The sequence below is a fragment of the Gymnodraco acuticeps genome, unplaced genomic scaffold, assembly GCF_902827175.1.
Source record: "Gymnodraco acuticeps unplaced genomic scaffold, fGymAcu1.1, whole genome shotgun sequence".
In the NCBI taxonomy this organism is placed as follows: Eukaryota; Metazoa; Chordata; class Actinopteri; order Perciformes; family Bathydraconidae; genus Gymnodraco; species Gymnodraco acuticeps.
The window spans coordinates 2,323,167-2,343,278 of record NW_022990459.1 but is presented as its reverse complement, the minus strand read 5'-3'; the positions used below and the strand labels follow the sequence as shown (position 1 = coordinate 2,343,278).

The 20,112-nt window shown below is 40.7% G+C and overlaps 1 protein-coding gene across 3 annotated transcripts in view; it reads right to left on the bottom strand.

Moving 5' to 3' along the window:
- Nucleotides 1-9,772: 9,772 nt before the first annotated feature.
- The window catches only part of LOC117552505 (transmembrane and coiled-coil domain protein 3-like), a 41,976-nt gene continuing 31,636 nt past the window's right edge, over nucleotides 9,773-20,112 (bottom strand). For all 3 annotated transcript variants that reach the window (XM_034226022.1, XM_034226023.1, XM_034226021.1), the window contains exons 2-5: nucleotides 15,972-16,142; nucleotides 14,449-15,230; nucleotides 13,307-13,442; nucleotides 9,773-12,364 (exon numbers count right to left, since the gene is read on the bottom strand). In XM_034226022.1, the coding sequence (XP_034081913.1) occupies nucleotides 12,062-12,364; nucleotides 13,307-13,442; nucleotides 14,449-15,230; nucleotides 15,972-16,142 (1,392 nt within the window). In that variant the 3' untranslated portion in view covers nucleotides 9,773-12,061. The remainder of the gene's footprint in view (nucleotides 12,365-13,306; nucleotides 13,443-14,448; nucleotides 15,231-15,971; nucleotides 16,143-20,112) is intronic.

The window sequence follows — 20,112 nt, the reverse complement described above, 5'->3', positions numbered from 1 at the left end:
AGGTGCTCTTTAAGAGAGGTTTTGAAGGTAAGTATTTTACTTTCCTTTACAGTTGTGGGAAGAGCGTTCCACCTTGATGTGGCATAATTGCGAAACGTGTATTCCCCCTTTTTTGTGCCAAATCTGGGTTTCACATGATTTGTGGAGCTCCCTCTGGTGTTATGATCATGGTATTCCTTGACCTTTGGGAAGAATTTTGACATGTACATGGGTACCATAGAGCTGTAGTGGATCTTGTAGACCAGTCCCATTGCAAGTAGCTGTACTCTGTCGTCTACTCTAAGCCATCCTAGGTTGTCAAAGTGGGCAGAGGTGAGGTGGGTTCTAGATGAAAGGTCAAGCAGTAGTCTGACCAGTTTATTTTGCGATGTTTGAAGTTTTATTTTTAGCGCCTTGGAGGTGCTATGGTACCATGACGTGCAAGCATAGTCATAGTACCCTTGAATGAGTGCTCCTGCCAGAGTTTTCAGGGTGTTTTTGTTTACCAGAGAGGAGATCCGGTATAGGAATCTAGTTCTTTGATTGACTTTTTTTATTACATTGTATGCCATTTTGTCACAGGAGAGGTTTGCCTCAAGAATAGATCCTAGGTATGTAATTTCCTTCTTACTTGTGACAATAATGTCACCCACTGCAACTGAGAAGTCGGATTTGCTGAGATTCTGTTTCGAACCGAAGAGAATGGACTCTGTTTTACCCAGGTGTAATGATGATTTATTATCGGCGAGCCAGGTGCAGATTCTGCCGAGCTTGGAGCTGAGGGTTTTTTCAACCTGCAATCTGCTCCTGTCAGAGACCAGCAGGGCTGAGTCGTCCGCCAACAGGAACAAGTTGCAGTCACATGCTGATGACATGTCATTTACATAAATTAGGAACAGTAACGGACCTAATATGCTTCCTTGTGGAACACCACAGCTCACTGGGAGGGGGGGGACAGAGTACCGTTTACCTCCACCATCTGTTCTCTCCCCTCCAGGTAGGATTGCATCCAGCTCACCGATAGTTTATCAAAACCAATTGCTTTTAGCTTGTCAATCAGAATGGGGTGATTGACAGTGTCGAAAGCCTTTTGTAGGTCCAGCATCACCATGCCGCAGTACTTGCCCTCGTCCACCTCTTGTTTGATGTGGTCGCTCAAATAAAGAAGGCATGTGTCAGTGGAGTGGGATGTTCTAAAGCCAGATTGAAATTCATAGATTCGTTTATTTTCCGCGAGGTACTTTTCGACCTGTTCATATACTATTTTTTCCATGACTTTCGAGATGGAGGTAAGTATAGAAACAGGGCGGTAGTTGCCTGGGTCCAATTTGCTGCCCTTTTTGTGCAGGGGGGTTACTCTTGCAATTTTGAAGTCTTTGGGTACTTTTCCCTGTTTTATGGAGAGGTTAATTATGTGAGCTATGACTGGTGAGATGGCGGTTGCTGTGTCTCTGAGGAATTTGGAGGGGATATTGTCGTGGCCAGTGGCCTTGTTAGGTTGGAGGGCGCTCAGTTTAATGAGTACCTCTGCTGTTGTTACCCTTGCTAGACTGAAATCATATTTGCGTACCCCTAGGTTTTTGTAGTAGGTCATGATGTGATCTACTCCAAAAAGCCCTGAGTGGGAGGGTAATTTATTATTATTATTAATGTTTTTAAGAGTTGTGGCTATGTTTGTGAAAAAAATGTTCAAGTACTTGGCCACATCCAGTTTGTCTGTGATGAGCCTATCTGTCTTTATGTTTAAATTAGAAAATCTCGTGTGTGTGTTTGTGCTCTGCTCAGTGTGTGTTGTGTGTGTGTGTGTGTGTGTGTGTGTGTGTGTGTGTGTGTGTGTGTGTGTGTGTGTGTGTGTGTGTGTGTGTGTGTGTGTGTGTGTGTGTGTGTGTGTGTGTGTGTGTGTGTGTGTGTGCATACAGTGCGACATTAGATTAAACGAATTTCTTTCATTTGGGAACACCCACATACAGGGCCGCCCCAAGCGACATTGTGAGATGAGCCCCCCCCCCCCCCCCCCCCCAAACCGACAGGAGTGAAAAAAAACGTTTGGAAACAAAGTAGGCTACTTTGCAAATATAATTCCTGTTTATTTTTATTATCAACACAGTTACTTTGTATACAGTGAGGTAAATGGTAAATGTGCATGTATGTCGTTCAGTATGCGTTTACAGGTGAATACGTCTGCATTTCCTGCCAAATACTAGCCTCAAAAAGATTAAAATATAATTAATGCAAATAAACTACTTCTACTAATAATAATAATCATAATCAATTCAATAATATAAATACTATATTATTTCATTATAATATAGTTGTAATATAGTATAAGACAAAACATGCTTATGACATGCTCAAAAACTGATATTTCTTAAATCTGTATTCAAACGTAGTTCCCTCTGTCAGCAATGTATCAACAACTACACACACATTTCTATCAGTATTTCTCTGTGTTGTGATTGACATGACGATGACTGTTACGGCCTGTCCACACAGCGGCTTTGGAAAAAGCTTGCCGGCGGGCGTGTCTGAAGCTCGACCAACAACCAATCACATGAATCTCCCGCCCCGGACACACAAGCAGCGGTTTGATTGGCTAGAGCTTGTACTGGCATATTATTTGATTGGCTGACGCTTCCACCGAAAGCTTCAGAAGCTTCAAAAGTTGAACATTGCTCAACTTTTGCAGCCTGAAACGCCAGGAAAGCTCCGCTTTGCTTCCCACAATGCAGTTCGACGAAAAGTGACGTCACCCCATTCAAAGTGAATGGGCAGAAGCTTCCAACGCCGCTGTGTGGACGGGCCGTTAGGAGTTAAGGGGAGAGGCTGAGCATCACCATGAAATATGCAAATTGACATAAAAATGAATAAAAGGGGAAAAAATGCTCCATGTTTTTTAGGCTGTAAACTTTAACTGTTATGTAAGCCAACTAGACCAGGGGTGGCCAACCAGTCAGAGGTTAAGAGCCACATTTTTTCTATGTTACTGCAAAGAGCCACATCAAACACACAGTCACTGATACCGCTTGTTTCAGTTTTTTGTTTTCTGGAGACAAGATTTCAACCACGTCACTGATGCGTTTTTGTGGCATTGGGATATGTATTTTTTAAATCCTCTGGAGCAGAGAGAGGAGCTGTGGATTATTGTTATTGATTAATGCATCAGTGTTTCTTAGGGTCAAAAACACTAAACTCACAACTTAAAATGAAAGCGTTTAGTTTATTTAATAAAAGAGCACATGTTCAATGTGAAAAGTGACAGTAGTTATAGATTATTTGCAATTTGGTGCTATATATATATTTAAAAATAAAATTATATATATTTTTTTTTTAAAAACACCTTGAATATCAGGGGGGGAGGCGGGGCTCCATTGGCGGGGCGCAGCGCCCCTCCAAGACAATGGTAGGGGAAACACTGGATAATGTTTAATCAACGATAGGTTTCCCCCCCTCAAAGGTGATTGGTTCACTGCATCGCAGGTATTATTGTGATTGGCTCTTGGGCCACATCAAAATTATACGCGCTGTCATCCTCTCATACTGACACCACACATACACAACATACATAACACGGGACGAAAGTAACGGAGCGATTTTATCCGAGCCCAAACAACTTTGACCGGCCAAATTACGTCAGAATTATCAGCATTCAATACTTAACAGACCTACTAAATATCAGGTTTAACTGTCAGGAGTAGTGTTGTCACGATCCCAACATTTTGGTTTCGATACCAAGTCAAGAATTGCGATTCCGATTCTTTTTCGATACTTTTCTTAAAAAAAGGGAAACAGTCTTAAATGTAATTATTGTGCTTTATTTCACACCAGAACCATAACCATAACACAACCTTTTAAACAATGAGAACAATAAATAAAATAAATGACAATAATTCGTATTAAATCAAATTAATAAATGTCTTACAGACAGGCCTCGTGGTGTCCGTAGGCTTGCCCTCACTGTCAGAGATATAGCTCAAATACTTCCAAATTTCGCTTCTGGCGTCTTTTTTGTCAACAAGCCGAGGCGCAGCGGCAGTTGCACTCCCACTTGCAACTATGCTTCTCGTTTTCTCACATGCTCTGGCAGCTAGCGCATGCACGAGAGAGGGGAGGCACTTAGAGCGTGCTTGAGAGGGGAGGGACTTAGAGCGTGCTTGAGAGGGGCGGGACTGCAGGCACGGCTGCAGTGCAGGGAGTGGAAGCAGAGCGTTGAACACACACGGCTCTTATTAAAACGGCGCTTTCTCACCGGAGTACTTTCCCCCGTCATTCTTAAAGTACCGATACTAATGAAACGGAGGAATCGTAACGTTTTTAACGGCAGGGTATCGCGGTACCTTTCAAGTATCGGTACACCGTGCAACACTAGTCAGGAGTCAGTGTCTCTCCCCCAAATTCACACATATAAAATTCGATATGAACTGAAGAGCCGCATGAAACTAGGCAAAGAGCCGCATGCGGCTCGAGAGCCGCGGGTTGGCCACCCCTGAACTAGACAGACAGTTTATCACTCTTCCTCCTGTACATTAGCAGATAAAAGGCATAACATACTTGAATGAATGGTAAATAAAAAATGCTGGAAATAACTACATCTCCATTAGCCTATCGCAGTGCTTCTCAAAGTGTGGTCCGCGGACCACTGGTGGTCGGTGAGTGCCCCCTAGTGGTATGTGAGTATAATGGTAACATTTCACATTTGAAATAAATACATACATTTAAGTTTTCCGCACTCTCGCGAGAATATCTCCGCAATGGAACGAGCTTAAGTTTCACTTTCTATTGCATGATAAAGCCCAGGGCAACACCTTCGTCACACATGTGGCCACTTGTTTGTACCATTTTCAGGCGATTTATAATCTGTTCTAGAAAAACGATGTGTTTTGGGATATTTGTGGAGTTAGGTGGTCCGCGAGTGTTTTTTTATCGGTTAAGTGGTCCTTGGTATGAAAAAGTTTGAGAAACACTGGCCTATATGCTATGCAGAGACTGCCTTCTTCATGTCGTGAATTGCAGCTGATGTTTTAATATGGCAATTGGCAATTTGACTTGTACAACATTCACAATTGTACATTTGACTCATACAATAACCCACCTTCGAGTGATGCTCTAGTTTCTTCATGTTTTGTTTTTTTTCCCTCTAGCTTGCTCCGGACTGAAACTGTCTTTTCACCGACATCTCTTCACCTCCGTGGCCGTATCAAAGCCGTGATTGGTCAGATGTCGATTCATTGCAACGGTGTCGGGTTACAGACGTGCTCCCCTTGTCACCTCTCACTCTCGCAGGGGGTGCGCGGAGAACTGCACACAGCAGCTGAGGCCCTCTGGGCGGGGCCCCCTGCGCAAGGCGGGGCCCCATGCAGCCTGCGTGATTGGCCTCTAGGGAGGGGCGGCCCTGCCCACATATACATATGGAGTTGGCCATATATGTGCAAATGACTGTTCATGGTCATTTGAAAACAAATGCCGTTGTCGGACACACACAAACACACCAAACACACACTGAGCAGAGCACAAACACACACACATGCGCCTTAACGACCGGACATCTCCTTCATAAAACGAGTAGTAGGGGGATTAATCGGGCAGCTCGATGTGTGTAGAGGTGTGTGTCATTAAAACGTAGCAGTCGTCGGTCACGACGCTGAAGTTGGCTTCCGATTCAGAGCATCCGATTCGGCAGTTAAGGGGAAAGTTAAGGGACATTTAATTTACAGCGCTGAGCGAACAATCCTCCGTGTTTGAACCTCTTAAATCGCTGCATAGCCGATAGCCGAGAGTCTAAATAACCCAGTTTGAGATTTGTGAAACCTTTATTCTATTTGTGAAAATTAAAAAAAGGGAGATTTCAGTGCTTTTTTCACATGTAGACCACATTAGACCAGGTCCTGATCTAAAACCACTAGACCTACACTCATCAAATCTGGACTGGATTATCCCAGAGAGTCTAAAGATTCTTTATAACCCAGTTTGAGATTTGTGAAACCTTTATTCTATTTGTGAAAATACAAACAAGGGAGATTTCAGTGCTTTTTTCGCATCCTGACCACATTAGACCAGGTCCTGATCTGAAACCACTATACCTAGACTCATCAAATCTGGACTGGATTATCCCAGAGAGTCTAAAGATTCTTTATAACCCAGTTTGAGATTTGTGAAACCTTTATTCTATTTGTGAAAATACAAAAAGTGAGATGTCAGTGCTTTTTCACATGTAGACCACATTAGACCAGGTCCTGTTCTAAAACCACTAGACCTAGACTCGTCAAATCTGGACTGGATTATCCCAAAGAGTCTAAAGATTCTTTATAACCCAGTTTCAGATTTGTGAAACCTTAATTCTATTTGTGAAAATACAAACAAGGGAGATTTCAGTGCTTTTTTTACATGTAGACCACATTAGACCAGGTCCTGATCTGAAACCACTAGACCTACACTCATCAAATCTGGACTGGATTATCCCAGAGAGTCTAAAGATTCTTTATAACCCAGTTTGAGATTTGTGAAACCTTTATTCTATTTGTGAAAATACAAACAAGGGAGATTTCAGTGCTTTTTTTACATGTAGACCACATTAGACCAGGTCCTGATCTAAAACCACTAGACCTACACTCATCAAATCTGGACTGGATTATCCCAGAGGGTCTAAAGATTCTTTATAACACAGTTTCAGATTTGTGAAACCTTAATTCTATTTGTGAAAATACAAAAAGTGAGATGTCAGTGCTTTTTCACATGTAGACCACATTAGACCAGGTCCTGATCTAAAACCACTATACCTAGACTCGTCAAATCTGGACTGGATTATCCCAGAGAGGCTAAAGATTCTTTATAACCCAGTTTCAGATTTGTGAAACCTTAATTATATTTGTGAAAATACAAACAAGGGAGATTTCAGTGCTTTTTTTACATGTAGACCACATTAGACCAGGTCCTGATCTGAAACCACTAGACCTACACTCATCAAATCGGGTAAGTATGGACAGCTAATTAAGGAAGAATAAAGTCTTTACTTCTCAAATGTATTATAATTTTGTGTTGCAAATACAAATTCAACAGATAAGTAGGTATACTTATATAAACTTAATGTATTTACAGTTGCAGGCAAAACATTTCAATAGGAAATTAAATATAGTCTATAACTAGCATTGTTCAAGTTTACTTTAAGCAACAAGCTTTGCCTAATTACAGTATGTCATCTTGAGTACTAGGATTGCTTTGGAATGTGAAAAACATTACAAGATTAGAAATTAACACTTTGGTAAAAATAATTGCTATTCATATTTTGCTTTAGGACAAAGCAGCAGAAGCTGTTCAAAGTGGATGAAAGACTGAAGGTTAGCCTTTATCTCATGAACCTGAATTCCTTTAACATCTCTTTCATTTTTTTGTTTGCTATGAAACAGTATTTAAGATACGAAAACTTTGTAGATAAAGAATTATCACCTAAATGAGGAGCATACACTTATTTTTATTTATTTATTCATTTGTTTAACAGGGACAGTGCACATTAATTAACATTCCTGTCAATGTGCCAGAGTTAGCCAAGAGGCTATTTTTCATCTGTTGTCCCTGGACAGATTTTATAAGTGAACCTAAAACAAATTTCATTTAAACAAGTAAATACAATCAAATTAAAACGTGCAACATACATTACTGGAATACTTAAATAAATAAAAAGACAGAACAATAAAACAAAACAAAATAACATGTTGTGACGACCCCTCCCCCCTTCTGCCTGTCTGTGCTCCCTGCCTTGCTGTCTCTGGCAGGTACTGGGAGTGTCGTCCTGTTTGTGCCCGCCCATCTAGAGGCGGAGCCTCAAGAAGGCATAAAGGCTTGCCCAGCTGGGAGGTTCACTTTCTGATCCTGATTCTGGCCTGCTGCAGCAACCTCAGCCTTCCACCTGTGTTTGTATTTTCACAAATAGAATAAAGATTTCACAAATCTGAAACTGTGTTATAAAGAATCTTTAGACCCTCTGGGATAATCCAGTCCAGATTTGATGAGTCTAGGTCTAGTGGTTTTAGATCAGGACCTGGTCTAATGTGGTCTACATGTAAAAAAGCACTGAAATCTCCCTTGTTTGTATTTTCACAAATAGAATTAAGGTTTCACAAATCTGAAACTGTGTTATAAAGAATCTTTAGACTCTCTGGGATAATCCAGTCCAAATAAATCGGCTATGCAGCGATTTAAGAGGTTCAAACACAGAGGATTGTTCGCTCAGCGCTGTAAATTAAATGTCCCTTAACTTTCCCCTTAACTGCCGAATCGGATGCTCTGAATCGGAAGCCAACTTCAGCGTCGTCCTGCGGTCGCTCTTTAGCTGTTCTAATGAAAACACAGTGAAGGCGTTGCGCAAAAGGCGCAGCTCTTTGAGCGCTGGTGCTGCACTTCAGAGGCGGAGTTACACGTCCCGCTACCTCCTGGTGCTGTAGCGATTTCATGAAGTGAATGAGACTCCGAGTTCGAAATATATCTAAAATAATGTATGGACTGCCATTTCCCAACATAAACATAACAGTCTGCAATGAAACGGCTGTCTCCTGTGTGCTCCACTTCCTACTTGGTAACTTTCTCGTGCGAACGAGAATCTTTCTTTTTTTCCATTGCCCTTTGCTCCGTACAATACAAAAACAAATGCAAATATTTAATTTTAAAAAGTAAAGTCCTTTCGAGTCATCTGTCTCAAGTCAAGTCTCAAGTCATGAATACCAAGTCAAAGTCAAGTCAAGTCTTTTATCAATGTTAGTCAAGCAAGTCTCGATTCCAAAAATATGCGACTCGACTCAAGTCATGTGACTTGAGTCCCCCACCTCTGGTGTATACATACCTTAGTAAAAAGCGGTCAGAACAGTTGTTTTAAACTGAGTGTGGAGCAAAACAGCGTCAGCATAAAAAATCAGAATAGAAACGTAACATATGTATGATCCACAAAAAAGCTGCAACATAGACTTGCTACTATTCATTGTACACATTTCAGCAATTGATCTGCTTTACCAGTTTTTAGAGATAAGCGATTAAAATCCTGAGCATTTAAGGATCCATGGATTAACATCAGTAAATTCCTCATTACATAAAACATGATTTTGAAATGACACTAAACCTATACATTTCATCAGATTGACCTGCTGATTTTCCTCTTCAGTCCAAAAAGCTGATAAAAGGAGCTTTTAGAAATGTATTCCATGTCCCTGGTATATGTTCAGACCCTGCACAACTCAAATGAAACTCTTCACTTCCACATTAATACATCCGACAGCGCTTTGTGCTTGTCAACATCCATCATGAAGCAATTATGTTAATGACACTCAACATTTCAATCTGTCGTTTCCTTAGATGTAATCAGTCCTGCTCTCAACAGAAGGACATAATGCCTAAATTAATAGTTGGACATTTTGAGGGAATATTCATTTTCTTCGCAATAATTAAATGAGAAGTTTGAGCACTCTCATTTGTATTGTATCAATCTTCTCATCTAACTCTTTGCAAACAAATAAAGGGAATGTATTACATTATTCTAAAAAATTGTTCGATCTCCGTAATAAAAACTATGAACTATGTCAGAAAAATGTTGTTGCTTAGTTTATTATGATTGCTCAAAAAAGTAGGTTGACTGTACCTTACTGTGCAGCTGATGTCTGAAGAGTAATCTAAAGCACATTTTATTAATGAATTCCTTATGAAGCCTGCAGGGTGTCCTTACATCACAAGCTGGAGGATGGATCATCAATAATAGATGAGATATTAGCATTAAAATAAAAAGGACCAATATAAAACAGAAAATCTACAACAATCATAGAAAAAATTATTTATTTTCTCATTTGAAAAAAAAAAACCGTTATGGAAACCCATAACCAGAAACTAATGCACAGCGAAGAGACAGACGTGTGAAAATACATCATGGACATACAGCTTTGGATAGCAGGAGCATTTCTTGTGTTTTTACGCCAATTCATGGGAGCAAAAAAACATCAAAGAAAAAGGAATTTCAGTGTTACTTAGAAAGGCTTATGTGTCTTCTTCTTGAAGAGAAGCAAACACAATACAAAGAGAAAGAAAATAAGCTGCAATAAAAAGGCATCAATCCCAAATCATCGCCCTCATCATCACAGTGAAACAGGGTTATGGAGCACGGAGATACAGTGTTCAGGTTCCACTGTCTAGTCTGTGATGCTGCATTCAGGTCTCATGGGAAAAACAGTCGCTGACGGTGTTGATAATACCATCATGTTTTGAATGGTAAATGCTGCTTAGGAAGTTACTGATACTTCAGTATTTTAGTGCAAGAACAGACATACTTCTATCAATTAGGGCTGTTAATAATGATAATTTTCATAATCTTTTAATTTGTTGCTAGATAAAATGTCAGAAAATAGTTAAAAAATATCTCGTCTCTCAAAGTCCAAGCTGATGTCTTTGAATGTCTTGAGTTGTCAAAACAAACCCAAATATATCCACTTGTATATATGAAATTAAATAGATAAAAGCAGGACATCTACATGTTTGAGTGTAGGAGAAAACAGCAATCTTTGCATAAAAAACGACTTTTACGATTCATAAAATATCAAAATACGAATGAATAAATAGTAGTTGGTTGAATTATCGACAAGTCGACTAAGCAACCTTTTTCTACAAGTCATAGTTATTCATAAATCTTAGATATCATGGCACGCAGGACGTTCTGTGCTTGTTTCATCTCTGCTATATCATTTCCAAGCTGAGCGAACGAGTCAAGTGTGAAAAAGCTGGAAGCAATTCATGTGAGTAATTCAAATGTACTCGTAGTAATCACAAAAGTTTCAACAGGTGTGAGTCTTTCAAGTCAGGACTTTGAACTGTCGGGATGTTGCAGTTGTATTTCCCACGGGACTTGAACACAGCACAGCATCAAAGGCTTCACACAAAGGTTAATTTGTTCCGTTCACCAAAAAAAAGGCAATTTAATAAAAAGGTCAAACATTTGAAGTTTTTCTTTTTTTCTGGGCCTTCCTCGCAGTTTGCATACCAGCTGGTGGACGCTAAAGCTGCAGTCTGTGGAGCGGAGTAAAGCAGGTCAACATAAAACAGACTTCTACATGAAGGAAACCCCAAAGCATTACATCAACAAGACAGGAGGCAGTTTAAAAGCTTTCTTTTAAAAAGGAACAGTTTGACATTTAAGAACATGTTCTTATTAGCTTTCTTGCTGAGAGCTACATGAGAGGATTGCAACCACTCCAAATGTCTGTGAGAATTAAGCTTCAACCAGCAGACGCTTAGCTTAGCATAAAGACTGGAAACAGCTAGCATAGCTCTGTCCAAAGGTAACCAAATGTTCCTATACGCGTCTTTTTTAATTAATATTTCATGTTCAATATTATAAAGCACAATACATTGCCCTGTGCGTCTGAAGAGTGCTATATAAATAAACTTTGCTTCAATGCTAAGCTTATCTTTTCCAGCTTCATATTTAGATAGACATGAATGGTTTTAATATTCTCACCAAACTCTCACCAAGAAAGCAAATATTTCATACAATTTCAAACACAGTGTAGACACACAAAAGCACTGACAGTACAGGACTCAGAGACAGACACAAAGACAGTTTGAAACACAAGGTTAAAAATGTCCTTTTGACTCGACATAAATACAGAAAACAGGAGAGCAAACAGTACACATCAACCTTCAGGTGGATTCACAGCTGGCTGGTGTACAGGTTCGAGACAGCCATTGTTTGTTTAGAGGAGACATGAGGTGCTGCTGTAACAGAAACACTTCCCTTTAAGTACGGGAGCTGTATCACTGTATTTCCATGCACCAATGAAATCCTCTATATTTAGATTTTAGTGTCTGTTCTTTCCACGATCCAGAATCTTCTGATGGCCAGAGAGCGAGATCAATTCCAGCCGATCCGTCTCTCAGTGGAATGTAGTGGTGCACTTTTATGTCAACAGAATGGAGGTGTACTCTAGGAAAGGCTCTTTTGGACCCCATTTAGACATGCAAAGCACAGCAGCCATTAATCAAGTCACCGTGGAGCCCAACATCTCTGAGGAACTGCTGTAAGGCTACATGTTATCTCCTCCCTGGTGAGTTCTCTGTCTCAGTGTGGGAGGAGCAATCGTTCCAAAGCGCACTGTAAATGTTCCCAGTTCTTCCACAGCAGCGCCAGCAGTGACACGCCCACGCAGGTGAACACCAGGTGGAGGCGGCTCCGCAGCAGAGGGGCGGTGAACTTGGCCGCCGTGGAGACGCACACCAGGATGACGGTGACGATAGCCAGCATGATGTTGATGCATTTCCCCAGCAGCACCTTGGCGTCCGTGTTCTCCACCTGAACCGTCTGCTGCTGCTGCTGCTGCAGCTCCAGCTTGGAAACACGAGTCTGGCACGACTCCAGCACCTCCTGCACACACACACACGCACGCACACACACACACGCACACACACACACACACACACACACACACACACACACACACACAAAAATACGGTTAGGATCTGGGAAATACTGGAGAGCAATGACTCATAAAGGGAAGGGCAGTGAAACTGGATAAGATATGAATTGAACTGCATAGAAACTACAAAGGCACTCAGAGACAAATGCCTTATCTTCCATTGCTAGTGAAAGTGAGAAAAGGATTCCTTCTCCGTTATGATAAGCTCCAAAATGTAATGATTTCTTCCTTGAGCCATTCAACAAGTTAATGACATTTATAATCGCAATTCTGTTGACAAACAGATACACCAAACTAACAACGTGAACTCTTTGGCGGAGCTGATGGAAACATCTTGTGGCTCTTACCTGGCTTATTCTTATATAATGATTTCAAATGATTATAAAGAAAACTAAATCATTGTACACCCAATCAGAAGAGAACTAAATGTACCTTTTACTGATGGCATTAATGGCATGTCATTTTACATAGAAGTACAGGAAGTTACTAAATAATCTAAGAAGGTTTACATTTTGACCTTTAGGGTTAGTTTTTTTACTTTGTTACTGAGAGATTATGTTATGCACTACAATACCCATGATATACTTTTGCTGCTTTAAGGACTGTCACTGTTAAATAATAATAATAATAATAATAGGCCGTTGCAATACAATAGTATATAGGAAAAAAAAGAAATTGGGAGGCGAGTAGAATATACAACTTAAATTGTGTTGGGGTGAACTATTGCTTTTAAAAAACCTATGACTTTCAGTACATTGTTAAATCAAATCATTTCAGTACTGCAGTTCAATGTCTGTATGTCTGTTACTCCAGCGCTGTGCTTCAGTGTTCAATGTTAGATGTGTTTGTGGTGTATTATATAACATATATTACAAAACACAACACATTACCTGAATGTCCCTCGCCCTCTCGTAGGCCTGGTAAGCAACCTTCTCCTCGATACTGGCCAACTCCTGCTTCAGATTAATTGTCTCATGTTGGTGCAGCTCCGTCAGGTCGTTTAACTGATCCTCCAACCGCTCATACCTGACACACACACACACACACACAGATGTATAGAAGGTGGACGCAAGAAGACACAGAGAGAGAGGGAGAGAACGATGCATAATTGAATGTGTGTGTGGGCGAGTAAGCACAGCAGTTTATCTACAACTGCAGCCAAGCTGCTGACAACATTTACCCTTGGTGACTTAGCAACAGTCCTGAGGTTTGACTTTAAGGTCAGCTCTCTATTTTTAGTTTCCAAAAGCTCATAATAACTGTCAGAAGCTCTTTGAAGTTCAACAGTTGAACAAACACAATGTGTCACGTCCAGTCAGGAGGTTATTATGGGATGAGGATTATGAATACAACAGCAGCAGAACTATGGCTATTCGATGTGGGAATATTCAGTTTGGCTTGTGCGCCCTTCAAATGAAGTATGTGCGACTTTTAAATCTACAAGTTATGGCTTCAGTGTGGTCATGCATTACGAGCTGCTCAATCAAAGAGTAATACATCCCACAGAGATGTTCGAAGGACTTTTACAGGAATGTGGAGGTCAACATTCCTGTAACTCATTAAGGGTGTTGCATTATTGCATATGAGTTTAGTTAAACATCCCTTAAGTAACTGTTTTTTTTTTTTAAAGCTTCTGAGACATAGTTGGTGTGTAAAAGTGAGATGAACATGTCTTAGTTTTTAAGTAAATCTCACATTAATTCCTTTTCCACTTACTGTGGGGGAGGATTGTTATGGCCCTAATTGGTTCAGTGCTCATAACATGAGTTATTTTACAGTGAATGATTTATCATGAACCTTCAATTGAATTTCAATTTGCCACGAAGCAAAGTCTACAAATGTTCGTATGGGCTGTCAATTATAGTTCTTAGAATGAAAGAAAAAGCGAAATCAGATTAGGAATTTAGGAATTGGCCAAGAAAATTGCAATCAGTGCATCTCTGATTTGAGGGTTTGTGTTTCCTGTCGGGGTTCGATATGTCCCGGATAATGCCGGGCGGTAACATCCCTGGATGTTCTAAGCCGTACCCACCTGTATCTCTCCTCCTGCATGGTCTGTGAGAAGTAGCTGTAATCTCGTTTGAACTGTGTGTTCAGAGTCTCCATGTCCTCTGCCAGCTGTGTCTGCGCCTCCCTGATCTCCCTCACCATGTCCAGCACCTCCCCTAGCCTCCCGTTAGAGTCGGACCTCCCCGGCCCCCCGGACCCCGCTCCAGAGCCCCCAGCAAGGTTCCCGTTAGAGTCAGCTGAGCCAGACGTCCCCGTGGAGCACTCGTCGTCGCTCTGGTACTTGCTAGTCTTGGCTACGGTGGTGGCGCTGCCGCTCAGCCCTCTTGATGCCATGTCCACCTGAAGACCCCCCCCCGCCTCCATGGAGCTCTTGAGGTGGGCGATGTTGTCAGCACTGCCAAACTTGTTCCTGATCAGGTTGGCGATCTCCCGGGACTTGTTGAAGAAGAACGGCGGCGAGAGCGACACCCCGGGCCCGATGGTCTTCACTTTATCGAGCGTGGGGTGGCGTCCCGTGGCGCTGACGTCCCGCAGGCTGCCCTCCTTGCTGTGCGTCCCGGACTCCTTGCTGCTGCCGTCCTTGTGGCTGTGCTTCCCGTTGGTCTCGCTGTCCTTCACGCGGCGGTGGTACTGCTCCAGCTTCCTCTGCAGCCTGGCGATGGTGTGCGCAGACTTCTGGTTCTTCTTCTCAAAGACCTGGCGGATACGGCCCACCTGCTGCTTGTCGGCGTTGTTCACCAGCTTCAGGTACTCGGCCACGTTCTGGTCCCGAGCCGTCTGCTCCACCTTAATCTGCTCCGTCACCTGAAGGCAGAATGAAAGGAGAACATTTTATTATAGCAATGCTGAATTTAGTTAGTATAAAATAAATGACCACATGGTGTCACCAGCTTTAAATAATAATAATAATAATAATAATAATAGGTCAATCCTATTGACAATTTCACAAAACAATTAACAATGTATTGTATCTATTCACGCAAGACGTTTAAAATGTTATATTTAAAGTGTTTTTTTTATTTCTCGGGGGTATACATTTGTATATGTCTTTTGCTGGAAAAACTAAATGCCACTTAATATATTTGTAAAAAATAAAAAACGAATTCTGGATTTAAAAGTTTCAAAATCTGCTTTGAAATGACTTGAGAAAAGAAATGCATTCAACGTGTTCATTTGACCACAATGTTTTATACAATGCGTTTTCAGATGGTGGAAGTCATTCCTCTTTTGATTATTCCAATGAAAGGGAAACAAAAGGGACTATAATGAACATTATTCAGAAGATGTGGTGGAGAACAATTTCTTGCTAATTAAACCAGTAATTCAATAGATCCTTTTATTGCAATCTTTAGTTGTAGAACTGAATTGGCTCCTAATTGGATGAAGACATTGTGCTGCTCCACAAAGCAACACCATAGAGAGATAAGTGGTATTCTATTATTTGTTTTTGTCATGTTTGTTCAGAGCGTGTTTTACTCTGCTCTACAAGTTAACCACAGTAAATCCACAAGGACACACACAGGAGGTAAATACTGTTTCTCTGACCTTGAGGATCTTCTGCTGCAGGCTGTCGATTCCCAGCGCTCCCTTTGTGAAGTCCAGGCCCACCCCGTCGTCCCCCACACTGTCCACCACGTCCAGGTTGGACTCCGAGCCGCCGCGGCGCATCGGCACCGGGATGCTGAGGATGTTGGCATCGCAAGCACTGCGCTCCGCCTGGAAACACACACAGAAGATGGGAAGGGTTAATATTGAACTGCATTGAACTGTAAAACATATATTATAGATTTTTAGATCGTATCTATCCAGATCACAAGGTTGTATCCACGGATATATTTTTGTGAATTTATTTATGGACAGATTTCTTTGTAAGCACATTTGTGGACATTTTCTTTCTTTTGTCTATATAAATGTTGCATTTAAAAAGAAAGCATTTTGCTTTAAACAATGCATTTGCTCCTTGTCATTACTTTATGAATGCAATGATAGTGCTACTGTGATCTGTTTAAGAGCCTTGCAGCCTTTCTTCTCACAGTTGTTTCTTAATGAAGACTGAAACTAAGTATGTGAATGTACTAAGGAAGTCAATTTAGTGAGAAAAACAAGTCTCCAGGGTGTCAACTGGAGTGAACCTGATATCTCAAAAGCTTACAAATCAAAAGCGAGATAAGATCTTAAAGTGTCATTATTATAATGTCCTTGGAGATGTATAGCCTTTAACACTAACTGTACTTCTGTTAATAACTGCTGTTAGGCTACCATCTTAGAGGCACAACATTAAAAGCCTCATTAAACATCTTCACACTGAAATTAAAGCTCACTAAGGATAACAATTGGTGCACCGAATATAAAAAAGAACATATTTTGCATCAAAAAGACACGACACAGACTGAATGATTTTAGAGTAAACTATCTGCCATAAACCCTCAGCATTATCTAGTGCCATGGATATAAAACAGCAGGTGTGTTTATGCGGCTTCATCTCCTCACTGTTCTCTTTCCGTCTCTAGCTTCACTCTCTGTCTAATCTCTTGGCAAGAATAAAGTAAAGATAAGAGCAGAGCCAGAAAAGAAAAATCAAGAGGATCAAACGAGTATTGAGTGCACAAGTCTCCAGAGGATTTTCTGTGAGACTGGAGGGAAACGGCAGCTAAAGAGACAGTCAATGCATTGTCTGAAGGCTGCACAATGGTCAGTTAGTGGAGCTCCAAATAAACAGCCTCCAGAGCCTCGTCTCCTGAACATCCATTCTCTCTGTATTGACAAAAGCAGACAATTACGTAAGGCAACCTAAAATATTAGTATGTGGTAACTCTTGTTGCCACGGCAGCAAAGCTAAGACTAAGCTCTAAAACACACACTCGCTCACACACATATGATCGAACAGCTGACAAACCCTGCAGGCGCTGTTTTTTTGTTGTTGTTGGCTTTATACTTGATGTGCTCTTATCCACAGACGAGCAGAAAAGGTTACACTGTAATCGTGTCCCGTGGTTTTCTGTGATGTATCCTGGAGTCAGCAGCCATCATCTCCAGCAGTGAATAATAGTCTTACAATACTAAAGAGCTACTTACTTTTTATTAACATAAGAAGTCATTCATGTAAATGCTCTGGTCTGAATGATAGTGTCCTGAGTACAGATGGCTAACACCCTCAGAACATCGCACACATTCAGAAGGACAGAAATGCAGCCAGATCAAAATCTCTGTGAATAACCCAGCACTAAGTAAACATATACACAGATTTGTTGTTTGTAGCTTCAAAAGTGAACATTTGCTTGTTTTCCTTTTTGTGATAAAATACATACTTTGGGGACTTGTTTGAATGCTGGTCATTTCTGATGAGAAAGAATGAGCTCATTCATCCATAGAGACGCTATATGTATAAGCTTTTATATTATCTCTTCCATGCAATGCCCTTGGATTATTTTTTACAATGTTTTGTGTTTGTTTTTTTACCACAAAAGAGCTTTGGCAAGGATTACTACGGAGCCCCCTAGGAGACATGGAGAAGAAAAAAAAAATTATTTGAAAAAAAAAAAAAAATGTTTTGCGAGATATCGCAATACTTTTGCGAGATCTCGCAAAACCCCGTTGCAGTTTGTAGACGGTCCCTAAGCACTCCTCTCCCTCCTCAAGCTGCAGATTGTGACCAATTCTTGATGTTTAGCTCGGATGACGGCGCGTATCGAACTGTTCTGATAGAAACGACTGTAGCTCGTTCTCTACCTTGCTATGATGATTGTTTGTATTTTTACAACGTTATGTTTATGAGTTATTGATCCGCGAAATTCGAATCTGTCAATAACTCAGCTCAGAGGGACGTGCATGTCCCCTCGCTCTGAGTGTTCTCTTGAGGTGTCTTCACTTATGTGAAACCCTTTATATATACAGTCTATGTGTGAAACCCGTGCCTATTGCCAAGCACTGATGTTATAGCTTTATATTTAAGGCCAAGCTCAAAGTAAAATCGATGAACCGCTCCATTGTTGTGGTTTCTGTGTTGCCGTAGCAGCCGAACTGACCAGGAAGTACATTGAGCTAAATGAAAAGTATTGCGAGATCTCGCAAAAGTATTGCGAGATCTCGCAAAGGGGTTTTGCGATAACTCGCAAAACATTATTATTATTATTTTTTTCAAATACATTTTTTTTTCTTCTCCATGTCCCCTAGGGGGCTCCGTAGAATACCAACCTTGGGAAGTAAACAACTTGCCACCAATAAAAGCCTTCAAAATGGTCAGATGATTTATATCTATCTACCATCTCTATTGATCTACTTAAATTCCCCCAAATAATAACATCATCACTGGAAATGCATTTACTTAATGGCAATTGATTACTTAACACATACTACTACTTTTTTTAATCAATTACTCATCCCGTCATTTAAACCATTGAAGTTAACTTTTTTTGACAACATTTATTTAGAAACTCAGTATAACACATTTTGGCTAAAACTTTAAATCTAAAACGCTCAAATCATCAAGACGTTCATCAAAGGGTTTGAACTACAAAAGTGTTCGAAGAAATCCTTCCATTTCAATGTGACTTTTCTTAGTGCTAACTTTAAACGCTTTTGAATCCTGTGGCTGGAACCGTATGTGGTCAAAGTTCAATCAGAAAAATAATGAACAACTGATTAAATAATTCAAATGACCGAAGCCAGATGCAGCCTGATGAAGCACCTTCACACCGAGTCTACGGCATTGAACAAAACTGTGAATAAATAAACCTCCTGCTTTGGACTAAAGTGTTTACATTAGTGACCAGACTTTTAAACCTCCCTCCTTTGCTGTCTCTCCCGTACAAACAGATGATAAATCAGCTGGTTGCAGGAGATGCAAGTGTAAACATGCGGCTTACACTCGGCAGTCCAGGCACGCATTGGACATCCATTGGAAAGTGGGTATGAGGGTGAGAGCGAAGGGAATTATTTACAAGTGAACACACAGAGGCACCATATGTCTCTGAGGGCACAGGTCGCAACTCGTCCTATGACCCCGGTCTGCACTGATGCCATTTAGATGATTATACAGATGGGTGGACACACAGCCAAAACACAAACAACACAGCTGGGCTATTGACCGCTGGGAAATACGAAGGAGATTTTGAGATATATGGCTCTGGAACTGGGTGATTCAACTTGTCTCCTAGAAATAAAAAATGTATGAAACATGGGCTACAAACGCTGCCCTTGGAGGGAACTACTGGCTATAAAACAGGCTGCAGAAAATGTTCTAAATTTGGTTTTCACAGCACACGATGTACAAGTGGAAAAGGTGACACAAAAAGTACTTTCCTGTTGGCTTAGGTTGTTCATTTACATAACATCTGCAGCTTCCTTTAAAGCTTTGATGCATAAAAAACACATCTATTTATATCGCAAAACAAATCTCACAGTCTATTGCTGTTCTATTGGAATTTAAATGAATGATCATTTTTTTGAATGAATCGAAAAACAACACAAGTTTAGAGCAAAGCACAATGCTCTGAGAATGCATTTCAGCACCTTGTAGCTTTGAACTAAATGATAACATCAGCATGCCAACAAGCCAAACATGACACTGAAAACACTAACATGTTGATGTGTAGCAGCCAATTTTCACAATTTTCCCCGTGTTAGCTTAGCATCTTAGCATGACTGCTAATTAGCACTAAAAACTTAAACCCATATATCCAATAAT